This window comes from Melopsittacus undulatus, chromosome 1 (genome assembly GCF_012275295.1).
Source record: "Melopsittacus undulatus isolate bMelUnd1 chromosome 1, bMelUnd1.mat.Z, whole genome shotgun sequence".
Lineage (NCBI taxonomy): Eukaryota > Metazoa > Chordata > Aves > Psittaciformes > Psittaculidae > Melopsittacus > Melopsittacus undulatus.
This window is the reverse complement of record NC_047527.1, coordinates 137,468,713-137,483,799: the sequence shown is the minus strand read 5'-3', so window position 1 is coordinate 137,483,799 and position 15,087 is coordinate 137,468,713. Positions and strand designations below refer to the sequence as shown.

At 38.2% G+C, this 15,087-nt stretch overlaps 1 protein-coding gene across 2 annotated transcripts in view; it reads right to left on the bottom strand.

Moving 5' to 3' along the window:
• RFTN1 (raftlin, lipid raft linker 1) overlaps nt 1-15,087 on the bottom strand; it is a 99,528-nt gene that overhangs the window by 44,430 nt on the left and 40,011 nt on the right. For both annotated transcript variants that reach the window (XM_034068338.1, XM_005144465.3), the window contains exons 3-4: nt 13,367-13,553; nt 2,360-2,468 (exon numbers count right to left, since the gene is read on the bottom strand). In XM_034068338.1, the coding sequence (XP_033924229.1) occupies nt 2,360-2,468; nt 13,367-13,553 (296 nt within the window). The remainder of the gene's footprint in view (nt 1-2,359; nt 2,469-13,366; nt 13,554-15,087) is intronic.

The window sequence follows — 15,087 nt, the reverse complement described above, 5'->3', positions numbered from 1 at the left end:
TTAGCTTCAGTGAGCAAGAACCATTCTCCAGGTGAAATAACTTCCTAATTTCTAATTCATTACTCTTAAACATTTATATGGCATTACAGAACAAGAAAAAATACATTACCTACACTTTATGTCACTGAAAAATTTGTGTTTGCCAGGAACAAGCAGTTAATTTTCAATATGATATACATTTTCAATGCAACAGAAAGTCAATAGAGAAGTTACTAAAATTGCACACTGTTCGAACTCCATGTAAACAATACTTGCTCAGCAGTGCATAATAAAAAATGCAATTAATTTTCTCAGGGTGGACGAATTTTTTTTCTAGTAAATTCACAGTTGGAGATAATTTTGACTTGAAATTTTGTTTTGAAACTCTGGCTATTCTATTTGATATCTATTTTTTAAGTATAGTAATTTGCAATGCAGAAGGACAATAAACCTGTGCTAAACACCTCTGCTATGAAAAGCTCTGTGATCACAGATTTGCCTGTTCAATTACAACACTCTATTAACTTCAATTGTACTCCACAGTTTGAGAAGAATTAGAGGGTTGCTCTTTTTTGAAAGAGAGCAATTGCCCCCTCTAACAGCTTTCTGTTACTACTTTCTGTGAAAAACATCCTTTATTTTTAATTTCTTTTGTTTGCAAACATCTGGTTTATATGCTGTCAAAAGCAATGGACATTTTTGTTGCTCAAATTAGTTAATATGACAATTAATTCCTACTCTGAAACAAGTCCTGTTTTCTGAGTTAGATTTACATAAAAGTGTTGAGACTTTCACAATGTGTTTAATCAGATATAGACAGTGACACAACAGACACTTGACAGCAACAACTTCAAAGACCTTCAAATTCCTCTACATCAAATAACATCTGAGGATGAGCGACATACTCAGCCTACAGAGAAACAGTAAATATACATTTTAGCTATTAAAATTTAAATTATTATCTTTCAAAAAGGCATCTTCATAACACCATAATCAAATGGCTCCGACCAACAGAAACATTTCCATGTCTAGAAAAGCATTCTAAAAAGCCTCAGAATTGGATATTTATGGAAATAAGATGACTCCTGGATTGTCATTTTGTTTTCTTGCTAGGCACACTCTTTCTGAAGTTACAAGTGCAAAGAAATTTTCTGTTGCAGTGATGTAGAATTTTGCTACCAGTTGTGACAGATAAGCCTACATTAATAGTCTCACTCAAAGAACTGAAGAACAAAACCAAACATGTTGGAAATGATACACAATAACTACACCAGTCTTGCCTAAATGTGAATACACAGAAATAATCCAAGATCACATCAGATTAGTAGTGCAAGAACACATGAATGAATCCTGAAATTAAATTCAGACTCAAACTTCTACATATTATTAAGTGTTCAGAAAACTTCAGTTTGTTCTGATACCAAAATCCATGTATCTTTACTTATGATGACAATGATCAGATAGTCATAGCTGCATTATTTTTAATCCATTGTTTACGATTCATAGTAAAAACAAAACACTGAACAGGAGTGTAGTCTGTCAAGCTGAGTCCCTCTCAAGCTCATACAGCCTGTGCTGCAATTTGTTCTACAAAATTTTCTTAACTATTAGTTATCACTGCAAGACGGATTAAAGCCAGGGGAGTATGCCTACTCACAGTATTCTTACACTACATGGCTAAGTAAATATGGTATTTAATGATAGTTTTTGTAACATGCAAAAAGACACAACAGATGCTGCAGTATTTGAAAGATGCCCAATGAATCTGTCTTCAGTAAAATGGACATAACCTGCTAATTTCCAGTCTGGCAGAATATCATAGCATTAAAAATAATTGTAAAAAGAAGGAACCAAATAAAGAATTGCAGGGTTCTCTTCAAACTCTCCAGTATACACAAAAGTTTCTTGAAAACAACAAAGGGATGACAAAGGGATCTAAGTTACCATCTCTGACTGCTAACAGCATGTGACACTGAAACAAAACTAATCGGGGGGATTTTAGGTGTTAACAGGCCTTTTAGCTACAGTACCATCCAACAGGATATTTTTACACTAAAATAGAAATAATATATATTGTTTCTACTTAAAATGTTATCCATTATAGGACTATCTTCTACTGTCTTAGCTGATATCTGTGAGAGGTCACTGTCCTACTACAAATCATTTTCTCATAACAATCAGACTTGTTTCTCTCAGTAAGTATAATTACCCTTAAGATACTTAAAATTACAAACCACTGCACAAAGTGGACACATACTCCTCTTGTCAAACTGACAGAACTAGCAGCAGTAATTACATTGCAAATAGAAAGATACTCTGGTTTAGGGGTCGCCCCTCTTCCTCCTCTCTCCCCCCATTTGTTGTTTTTTTTTTTACTCACTTTCTTAATAAAATCAGGAATCTCCTTTTTGTCTGCAAGCTGGTTTAAAGTAGAGCAGCACTCCACCTCCAGGATATATCCTTCACTATGGATGTCACCTTTTGAAGACCTAGAGAGGCAGATAGAAAAAAAAGAATCAGTTTCTGTTGTAAGGATCGGACACCCAGACATTCCCTTTTTAAGTATTTCTTATGGAGAGCTAACCTTCAGACAAAACTTCAGTTCCAATTCATTCACTCCATTCAGCTCCACACAGTTCTGACAAGTGGCAGCTACAGCATCTCATCTGCTTGCTAGGGAAGGAAATCATGCTAGTAACTGTGGATGGTGGAATGCCTTGGGGACTTCCAAGTTTCTTAATCTGTCCAAGAAACACTCTTGTCAGCCTGGCATCTATGGCCAATGCCAAGGAAATGTCCAGGTGAGGTAACTCAGGATAGTCAGAAAGCAGGCTTCAATGCAACAGGCTGACAGATGCTCTGGACCCCACAGGGCAACCTGATGTAGGATGTGTTTCACAGACAGTAATTAAAGGAATCCCTGCTCTTATCTGCCACTATTCCAAGTCAACATTTAAAAACCATCAGCTAATCAAAGTAATCTATTCTTCAGTCATACCTTACACTTTGTTGTTGACAAAGGTAAAGCTATGTCTCTTTCAGAAGACACTAACTCCTAAAATAATTCAAAGTGTATGGCATCTGCAATATACAATTTGCAATTGTATATACATATATACAGATATACAATGCAGAATAGATACATATATAGGGATAGACAGTGCAGAACAAAGCAGTACTGTGAAAATATGGTATCAGTCAAAATATGCCAAGTGGAAGTTTGGAAGTTATCCTGAATGATCTTAAGAAACTGTCCATAGGCATGTACTGTAAGGCAGTGCTACTGAAGGCAGTTTTTATCTCCTTTATCTCATATTTTTTGAAAGAAAACTTACATGCCTTGATCAACAGAGGAAATCTAGAGAAATCATTTGTTTTATCAGTTCTTTAGGAGAACACATGGAGGAATGTACAAAAATAAAAGCTAGCATATAATTATTGAGATTAGCTACAAAGTAGTTATCTTAACATCCCATATGGAGAATCCAAAGATCTAGTTTGAAGGACAGAACCAATCCTGGCCAGCACTCATGTGATGCACTGGGTACCTACTGGACAGGAAGAAAGGTGCAGAAGCTTGAGCCAAGAGTGTTGAGGAAGCAAGGCTTCCTAAAATAACAAAAGGGCTTTGCAGCCTTGCCATGCTAGCAAAAGCAAGTCTGTGTAGAAGCCCTGTTCTGGGGATTGAGACTGGGTGACACGTAAAGCATGCTTCAGCTACAGATGGTCCCAGGGGCTTTCCTGAGATGCTAACAGTTCCTCAGAGCCACAAGATGCGTAGGCTGCTGAATGCAAACTGGCAGGGTGTTTCCTAGGCAATGCTGCAGAAACTTTCTGACATACCACATGATATGGTATTTTGTACTTGATCCTCCCACTTTCACACGGGCTGCACTCTCACTTCCCTTCTCTTATCTCACTTACACATAGGACAGGCAGTACCAGACTGTGAATTGTTTGGGAACACTCAAGTCTTTTCCCTATTTGTTTTTTCCCTCCTTCCTCATGAGGAGTGGTTCTCACAGCTTGTGGTCCTGTTCTGCTCTTGATTCTTGACAGAAAATATAACAAAACACTGTTGTCCGTTGTCGTGGTTTAAATTAAGTCCACACACAGCTCGTTCATTCACTCCCCCCCTTCGCTCCCCCAACTCCCGGAGAGTTAGGAAGGAGAATCCAAAGAATGTAGCCCCCACGGATTGAGATAAGAACGGTTTAATAGCTAAGGCACAACACAAATCACTACTGCCATTACTACTACAAATAATAATGATAAAGCCAATAACAAGTGAAGAGAATACAACACCTCACCAGCCACCGACCCATAACACACCCCACCCTGCCCGACTGAGCACCGACCGATACCTCCTCCATCCCCCCAGAGCTCCAGCCCTTCCGGGTCTCTCCCAGTCACATCTGGGTATGATGTGCTATGGTATGGAATACCTCTGTGGCTAGCCTGGGTCAGGTGTCCTGTCTCTCCTTCCTCCCAGCTTCCCTTCCTCCCTGGCAGAGCATGAGCTCAGAAAAAGGCCTTGAACAAACCAAACATTTGAGCAGTAACTCAAAACATACTTGCTATCAGCAACTGTTCTCAGCCCGAAAGTCAAAACACAGCACTGCACCAGCTACCAAGAAGGAGAAAAATTACTGCTACTGCTCAAACCAGGACATCCATGAAAACTCTCAAAACATCTTCAAAGGATTTACAAAAATCATTACAGGGGGACTTGAAAGTTTTCCATCACTACTCCTCTGAAACACCCATAGAAAAATTAATTGAAGCAGCAAAGAACAACTTTGTCAAGAAAGCAAACATACAAAACAACAAAAAAATCCCCAACTTTTGTGAGGGGAACACATGAACTGCAGACAACCATTTTTGCTGTTCTAGATAGTCTAGAACAAGACTAGGTAAGTCTAGATAATTTATTCTGTGCAGATTTTCTGCCACAGATGAACCCCATGAATTCAAGAACATAATAATATATTTCAAAGTCTCCCTGATAAAGTACTTACTGCTCTACCTACATTTTTTTCTAAAATCTGCATATGACCAACTGGAAATGTCGCCCCGATGTTATCTAGCCACGATAGAATGATGGAAAGACAGAAAGAAAGAAGTATGAACTGGGGCTCTCTAATGCTCTAGCAGTCAATACAACATCAAAACTGCCACTGGATATTGTAATGCGAAGTCCATACAACATCAAATTCTCCAGTGCTTTAGTGGTTGTATAATTCCAAACCAGAAGTGGGTTACCAGGTACAGGCAGCAATGAACTAAGCCCTTTTTAGACAACCAATCCCAACTAGGGGGAACAACACCAAACCTCTACAAACATGAGGACCAAATGCCTCCCCCATTTCACTTGCTGGGACAACCCATTGCACTCATCACAGCCCACTTCCAGCCCAGCTGAGGAAGCCATACAGCTCAAATTCAAAGCTAAGTTATCAAACCCTAGAAATTAAGTATGTGCCATGCTACTTCTGTGTCCACTGTTTTTCCCAAAGCCTGTTCCTTACACTGTGATCAGGTCTCCATGCAAACTGTGGCACTGCTGTAACAGTGATGCTTGCTGTGACAAATGTGAAAACTCACAATTCCAATTGTGCCAAAAGAATGAGGAGTTATAATGTTTAAACCACTGGCTATCTGTAAAACAAATTATTTTCAACCTATACTGGTGAGGTTTATACACAGGTATAAGGAGGAGAGAAGTTCACTCTTGAACCACCCTTGCCTATTTCCTCTCATCCCCCTCAACAGCTCCCTGGACTCTGATTTTGTGCAGTTTCTGGACGACCTACTTCCAAGTTCTTTGAAAAGAGTATGTGTTATCTGAGATGCAGATTATATCCATAAAAATATAGTGATTCTTACTGCTTAAAATGACCCGCTTATTTTTCCCACTTTAACAAGCACTTATTTTGAAATACATTTGCTGCTTGTAAATATTTAAGTGAACAGGAGGCAGTGAATTCTTCCTCTAACAGTCTGGGGGCTGTCTCTGCTCTAAGACTCATGAAAGAAACTGTATCAAATACCACTGCACTCTGTTAGGAACATTATTTTACAGAACACACATAACAGAACTTACTGAAGGCCATAAAATCTTTAGTTAAAATCTTCCAACAGAAATACTCTATGCTACCAACAAGCATTTTTCCATGCTTTCAAGTAAAGTATGTGCATAGATGTTAAAAGTGAGTCTTTGACTGTAACTTCTCAGGCAAAATTTACAAACCTATTATTCTGTCATAGACAAACAAAACAAAAGCCATAGTTTCTTACATGAAAATAATAAATAGCTGTGGCTTTCACAGACCACAGAAATAATTTCCTGAGCAAATCCAGGTGGGCAAGAAATTCTTCCCAGCCTTTTTAAAATAAACAATGCATTTCTTCTAGGAATCACAAAGTACTCAATAACTATCAAAAAAGACTCTCATTATGCTCTTTGAATATTATTAGTATAGCCATAGAGCAGTAGCTAAATATAGGACAGGTAAATCTTGTACTGAACCGTAATTATTATACTTTCAGTTTTATTAATGTAATGGGACTACTTTTAGGATCACTTTCATTAGACTATGAATTAGGAGCCCCAAAATAAGCGCATCCACCAACATCACAGAAGTCAGAGGAAAAGTCAAAAGCAGAGCTCAAGCCTCCAGACTTTAGTCTTGTCCTGGGGAGTACACCCCCCTGTTCTCTTCTGAAGAAGGACTGATGTCAGTCATCTGAGAAATAACCCTGAAAGAAGCACATCCTGATACAGTAGTGCTGTACTCTTGTTGGCAGCTAAGATAAACTGGAGAAGCTGGTACACCCCGACTCATTACATTACTAATTAGTACTCTCTATAATGAGTGTGGTATTTTGTGATACCTGAGAGGGAACAGAAGGGACAGTACAAACAACACCAACACTTCGTCTGCAGCAGGGAAGGGCAGTCTCCTGGCACCACCCCAAGAGAGAACAACCACTGGTTAATCATGAAGACGGCCAGAAAATTCCACTGTCTTGTACACCCTAGGCTTTTATTTGTTTTTCTTCCTTCGTTATGTATCTCCCTGCTTGTTTATCTATTTTCCCTAAGAAGGGATTTTTCTGTCACTATGGGTAACCTCGGTGACGACCATGGACAAACTTAAACATGGGGTGGCAATGAGCTGACGGAATTTCAGGCTACTGGTGCTGTGCAGAGGGACAGCACTCATAGAGGTTACCCACAAGTGTCATTGATGCCGAAAAGGCTAAGGCTCACAGATTTAAGAAGAGTGTCATCTTGAATCCTAAATAGGACCTCTAGTGCCACTAAAGAAGAAATACATAGAATAAAAAGATTTTCAGCTATAATTGGGAGTTCACTGGGCAAAACTATTTCATGATGGTTGTTTCAGTAGGCTGCCATTTCCTGCACAGCTGTTTGGAGTTAAGCACCATTTCATGGTAGATAAACCACAACCAGCTGTAGAGTACCAGTAACTTACACAGTGACTATTAAAGCTGACCACTCAGTGTCTGTTACAAACTGGATTTCCAGTCCTCTTCAGACACAAGTAGGAAACAAGCAACCCAATATTTGGTCCTCATCCCCCTTTAGTTCTCCATGCCCATAAATTTGGCAAGCCACTTGTAAGCAATCTGACACACTTGTAAGCTGCACAGACACTAAAATTGCTATTTAATGAAGATGATGCTAGGAATGTAAGTGCAGTTTTGAAATCTTTTGACTGCATAGGGATAGTTCCACAGTTCAAAATATAACTGTACATTTATAACAAACTGATCTACATTACAAAATTATTAAAACCACATCAGGGTGATTAACATGAGCAGTTGGTATCTGTAGAACTCTGGGTTAAAAATCTAGCAAAACTAGAGTATTTGAAAACCAAGGTGGCAGCAATTACAAACCCATAGGCTTTTGTATAAACTTTTTTAATGACAGCATATATAGTTTCTTGAGAAAAGTTGAGGCATGTATGCATACATGCACATCTTTAATGTGCAGTGTTTATCATTTTGAGAACACGGATGAAAGAACATTTATTTTGGGTCAATGTTAAAAGTTGTGAGGAAATATGTATTTCTTTGAAGTTGAAACAAATAGCAAACTTTAAAAACTCAAGCCATTGTCCCCTGAGCTAAAGGAAGGTATCTGTTGACCTCTGAATATGGAATAAATATTATCTTTCCCGCCAAGCTGAAATCAGCCTGCTGAGAGCAACAACACATACTGCATTTGCACACAAAACACAGTTGATCCTAATGAAGACAAAGTCGGACATTTGCCATCTTCAAGCCTAAATCCTACACAAAAACTAAACAGATACACATGTAATCATGCTGAAATTAAAATTATATTGTACCAATGCAAAGTGTCTACTTCCACCAACTCAAGCAAGCACATCAGCATTGGAGATCACTGGAGTTTCTTTGTCAGACTGTATCATAGTGGAACGCCTTCAATCGGAGTTCCTACTTTCTGCAGAATATCTTCTGGGGGTTCCTGCTTCTTCCCAACATAATTATGTCTTTTTGCACTTCATCAGTTTCTTGGCATAATACAGTTCTCCCTTCTTTCATGGGGTGGGCAGTTCACTACTATTAAATGGGGAGCTTAGTTTGACTGGAAAAATACAGAGTATAAAAGCTACTTTACATTTTCTATAAATCCATTTTCCACATTTTCTGTAAATCAGTTATTTCCATCATTGTAACCAATGGTGAATCTATCTATAATAATCTTCAATTACAGAATCACAGAATCCCAAGGGTTGGAAGGGACCTCAAAAGATCATCTAGTCCAACCCCCGAAATCCAGACTTTAAATGACACAGAAGACAAAAAAATAGGTATATCTCAGAGGATGCCACTAATTGAAACCACTTGGAATTAATGGGGAAAAAAAAAAAAAAACATAAATATCCTGTTTTGCTATTAAATGTTTGAACTCAGTCCATCAAATTCCTTTGCAGATAAATAAGACTTATTTTTGGACGAGTGATGAAAAGTTTGCATTCCATCAGGATTAATGGATATAGGGAAATTATCATAATAGAATCAGAATCATTTCATCAAGTGAATCACTGAACACCTGACACCTCAGTATTTTACAGAAAGGGAAATCATCTGCAATGCTGTTTGAGGTAAACATAGAAGTTTACTCTAAAATAAAAATTATTCTTAAATTATACTACTTCGTTTACTTCTGCATGGCAATATTTTCAGGCTGAATGCTCTATTGATTGGAGACAAAATCTGTAGAAGGGCATGTCCTAAGACATAGAACAGCGAAGAGAAAGACCTCTCTGAATTTGATGTACATCCCATGCTTCACTCTGCTGTGGTGAAATGGAGCATCTGCAAACACATCAAAACTATTGTAAGCAGACAGTTCTAAGCCCCATTCCATGCCTCTTCCTAACAGAGACTGTTATATTAAAAAATATTGAGCATGGAAATAAATGGGCAAAGACAGAAAGATCATTACACACACAAAGAACTATCTCTGTTACTCAGAGGGAATATAAGTGACATGTGTGCTACTCTCCTTACCTGAGTCAGCCAGAACCTCCCAAATGAATAGACCTTCCCCCGTCCCTTCCTCCAGGAGAGATTCACTGTCACACCTTCACACTTTCCAGGGTTTCCCTTTCCCTGAGATTCTTGTCTTGAAGTGTAAATCAGCGCAAATCAACTTTTCTCAAGTGTGAATCAACGTGAACCCGCAGGCCAGGACTCTCTTGACACCCAGAATCTTCCCTACATTCAGCAAAAAAAAACCTGTACAAAGCTGAGCTTGAAGATTTTTCTTTGTCTATTTTTTCTTTTACAAGATGCCTTCTCTGAGAAACCCAAGTATCCCAGAACTCAGCACAGACAGTAAAACAGTCAGCTGCTTTTGAGTGAAGAAGTCAATTGAAATTTCAAGAGAGAAAAAGTGTTCACAGCAGCACTGAAGTTGTCTGACACTAATCAATTTGCCTTCTAATCACTGGTTAGGGTGCACAGAGCAATTAGGTGCTAGAGAAATATTCAATTTATTACATTAAATTTAATGAGGGCAATGGCAGAGTCCTTCAGCTATGTGGCAGGGTACCTTCATGCCCAGTGCTGCTGCTAAAGAATTAAACACTTATTTACTTCATTTACTTTAATTGAACATGACACTTTTTGCAGTGCAAACAACTGTATTGTTGATTTAAAAAAAAGTAAATCTGTCCTTTACTTTCATATTCTCCCTAATATTCCAAGGGACAAACCTTCCTTTTCAACTTTTATAGCTTCTATCTATGTTAGGGATATGTTTCCCCAAATGTCCTACAGCAGGAATGCCTCCTACTTCCTTATTTACCAGAAATTATTACACAGCTAAGATAATGAAGCCACAGAAACACCAGGAGAGATTAAACACAAAGCTATCGTAATGGCTCTAAAACTCAAATGTACAATGATGTTGCAATTTCACACTGGGTTTTCAAAACTCCAGGACAACAGCAAAATAGGAGAAATAATAGTAACAGGTACTTTTCCCTCAAGTTTTAGTGCATAACACTAATGCATAGCTAGGGACTATCTTTTCCATTTTATCTTTTAACAAATCTCAGTGATAGCAGCAGCACACAGTTCTTGATCTGCATCATCTGCTGCAGCTAGTACAGACTCTTCCTAGCTTTGGAGAGTCAGTGCTATAAAACTGTGTTCTCAAACGGTGAGTCAATAGTATCCATTTTAAAATGCAAAACTGACATAAAAAGGTGCAACACTGATTAAAGACTAGTCCAAGTGTTCAGCTCTCTCTGCATACACAGAACTGACTGTGTATACGGTACCAAAAAGGCACTAAAATACAACTACTTGATTTTTGTTCCATTCAGGCAACAAAAATAGCAAGGTGAAAATCCACATGTAGTATTTGAGTTGTATTTGTATAGCACTGGAGACACCTGTGCTGAAGCATCTGCAGTAAGATAGGAACTACAGCCTCAGGTGTTTTGCGGAAGGTTCCTGGGAAGCTCAAGGGTGGGCCCCACCCCAATGTACAGAGCTTTCTGTGGCTCCTTGGCTCCCCATGAACACCTGGCATCACAAAGCAGATGAAGACCACTTTGTAGTTCAGAGCATAAATGACGTTACTAGTGATCCTACAACTGTAGCCAGTCCATTTGTACTTTTAAAATCTTATGACAGAAATAAGCATTCACCTGATCAACAAATATCCTAAGCAGGCCTTAACTTCTGCCCAAGAGTTCAACTGTTTTATACAGAGACAGTCTACAGATGCCAGACACCTGAGAGCCTTCAGTAACAAAAAGCATAATTTATTCTTCAGCAGCAGCGTAGTAAGAAAGGTTTATTTTAAAAGATTAACAGTATGGCTTTTATTTCCTAACCAAGAATGGGATAAACTCAACAGTTCCAATATAGCTGGTCTCTATGCAGGCCACAGTCATGCAAAATCTGTGCAACACCCAGCTCTCCCTTGCACTTGGTAATGCATTTGTTGTACCCACACTCTTCTCCCATACTCTCTGCCAAACTCAGGAACATTTAAACTACATGAAACACCAAACTCATGTAACATCCCTTTCTGGTGCTTGTCTGTTTTTGCCCACTGCCCCAAGTCTCTTCTGCTTCCCCATGCAGTCAGAAATGACAGATAAGAGAATGCAAAGAAGTAGATTGTGAATGTAAAAAAGAAATATAATTGGTTCAAGACTCTCTACTGTCTTCAATTTTGTAGTCATTTACAGCTGTCTCAAGTGTGTGAAACACTGGCACCCAAGTGAGTGAGTAGGCAATTAAGATTTTGTACTCTTGGACAATCATTCTTCACAGATGTAAACTACTGGATATGGCACAAGACAGCAGTGACACACTGAGTGCTCTGTCTTGAAGATGGCACCTCTGCACTGGGAAGGATGCTGCTTTTCCCTGACATGTCTTTGCAGTTCATTCCTGAAAGATGCTGAACCCTTGGACCCCAATCCATCAAAAGTGATTAAGTGCTTACTTAATATTGCAAATTCATGTATGTAAGTACTTCCATTATTTGCAGCAGGGTATTTTGTAAGTAGGGGAAGCAAGGCTCCAAAACTAGGCAAGCTCAACCCAATATTACTCATGAAGTCCACTGTTTAGCCAAATATTTTATGTTTTGACCATAAAACTGGAAAGCCTTTAAACAATACTACTGGACAAAGCCAGCATGAAGTTCTGTAGTAATAAAAGTAAAAGCAAGTCAAGGTAAATTGAGGGCTATTTTAGAAGCTACAAGTGCCTTTGACATCTAATGCCTACATTTATTCCCTACTGAAATGCAAATCTTTTTCCTACTTGACCCCATCTGTAACTGTTACCGATTGATTACCAGGCTGTAGCAAACTGAATGGTGGTTTTACTTTAGTTTTTTAAAGAGGTGTCTAAAGCAGCTACATCCTTTCCTGCAAGTATCAGCACAAAGAGAGGGACTAGGATAGCCAAATGTTGGTTTAAATATCCCCCAACCTTCAGTACTGGTCGCTTTCAGAAGGGGTGGACTGAGGAATGCAAATAACCTAGGAAAAGTGTAACAGAATTGCTGCAACGACCCAGGTAGCTGCAGAGTTGTAGGTGGCCAGATAAGGTCATATTATGTTTTAAATCATTAAAAATTATAAATATGCGCTTATAAATAGTCATATTTTAATTTTCTTCTATTTAACACCACATTGTAGTGATTATTTATATCAGAGTAAACCATAAAAGAACAATATTCCTGTTTGTTTATTCATCTTCAGACTTTGATTATGTAAAATATTCTTAATGCATTTGAAGGGACTGAACAAAGCAGGAGAATAATCTTTTTATTTAAGGAGCCTGCACTGACTGAAAAATTACAAGAACTTGTGCTGTTTAGAGAAAAGAAGGGCCTGAAGTAGCCAAATAAATTTTAAAAGTATGCATTAGTACTGCAGTTCTCCAATTAACTGCATTAACTGTAACTGTCTAAATGCAAAACAAGCCTTTCCTAAGCAAACATTTCTTCTGCCTCAATTTAATCTAATACATTCTTAAAGGGTATCAACGGGACCATCCTCACAAATTGTCAGGCATAGGGCTTGTTTGTTTGCCTCTCATGACAACACATCCTAAAATACAGAGCATATTTCAACTTGCTATTCTCCAAGTCATCTGCCAAACTGCAAATGAATTGTAAACATGAAAAACATGTTAAGCCTATTCAAGCCCACCAAAAAAAAAGGGGGGGGGGGAAATATTAAAAAAATCAAGTCTTGCTCAGTAAACTCTGCTATAATTTCCTGATGTAGGTCAAAACTCAGCAGGAAATCACATTGTCTATTTTTATCCCAGTTCACTGGAAGTGCTTTACCTTTCTGTTTTCTTGATAAGCACAGCCCTGAAGATTTGTTCCTGGGGAGTTTTCTCTTTTTCATCAGTTGGTTGCACGAAAGGGTGGACAGCAGCCAAGACAAAGCCCTGCTGGTACAATTCTTGCAGCTGAGCTGGGAGATCACACAAGGAGGAGAGCTTGATTGCAGATGATCCTGGCAGCTCAGCTGGAAACAAAAAGAAATCGGTCAATAATCCTTCACCAGACTACCCTGGTTTTTAAAATCCAGGCTCTTGAGAGTCAAACAAGCTTCACACTAATCTACAATATTAACACAAAATTGACCTTTCCTGAGACCCATTTTGCATTTCAGATTTTAAGCAGGCTGTCTTAGCAAAGGACTTGCATCACACAAGAGACTGGTGCAATTAAACAATAGGTGAGATACATTAAAATGCCAAATTCACTACATAGTCTCGCAGAGATTAAGTGGAGGATTTAAAAAAAAACAAGTCAAAAGATATTCTAAGTTTTAGTAGTCATCATAGTAAGGCAATTTGAGGAGAGTGAGCCATGACTCAAAAATGTAAGAGAAAGGGGGTGTCAAAAAATGTAGAATACAACAAATTCAAAAGCAATAAACAGAAGCATCCATCTACACTGAAGCTGCTTTATCAGACTAAGAGATCACTGATACAAAATGCTGTTGAGATCAAATATCTACAAATATGACTAAAGAGAGCTTTATAGGTATATTGATAACAAGAGCAATGCATATCTGTAGTGATGAGAAACCTTTTAAAACAGACACTAAACCTTATACCTCAGGGTTTAAGCAAACCAATACATATTAGAGATAAGGATGAGACTTAGTGCATGAAAATAATCTTTCCCCAATCTGCTTACTGTGGGGTTTCATGCCTTCCTGTGAAGCATTTAATGCTGACTCTTGTCACACGCAACATACACACAGATACTACAGTTGGTAAAGCAACTGCCCTTATTTCTTTGGGGTCTTGTGGGCTTCAAAAGAAAACTCCATAAATCACCTAAACCAACCTTCCATTCTCTTTCTCTCTACATTGGTAATTCTTCATGTTTTTCATATCTTATGTGAAAAGACATCCTTCCTTTATGACCTTTGTACCTTCATTGCCATCTCTCTAGGGGGATATTTCTTATTTCATTCCTAGCTATATAGAGTGGCAAGGTGCTGGATGACTTCCCCTCCCACTGAAACCAACAGGGAGGAGATGTTGCAAGAAACATGACAGAGGTTCCCAGCACCTTGCAGGCCTTCGTTAAAAAAAAGCACTGGAGAACAGTTTGTATGAAAGACACCAGCAATGCAAAATAAGGTTTCATTGTACTGCTTTTTTCATCAAACTGCGTGGCTACCCTTTATGAATAATGAAAGAGGTTCTCAAAAGCCTAATAAATATTCAAAACCAATAATACAGAAGAATAATTTAAATAATAATAGATGTGCTTGGTATGATTTTGCTTCATATAAGACCATGTTCCAGAAGAGGATAACGGAAGTTTTTTGACCAAGAACTCAAAGATGCAGAATTTTTATTATCTTTTCCAATAAAATGAGAAATCCAAGCAATGCGTACATTGACAGAAAATAGGGCTCTACCTTTTACAACAGCAAATAAATCACTTCAGTCATAAAAAGAGATGGCATGAATGAATAATGATGAATAATGCATAATAAATAATAAAATCAACTGGTTTTGTTGTTTTTGGTTTTTTTT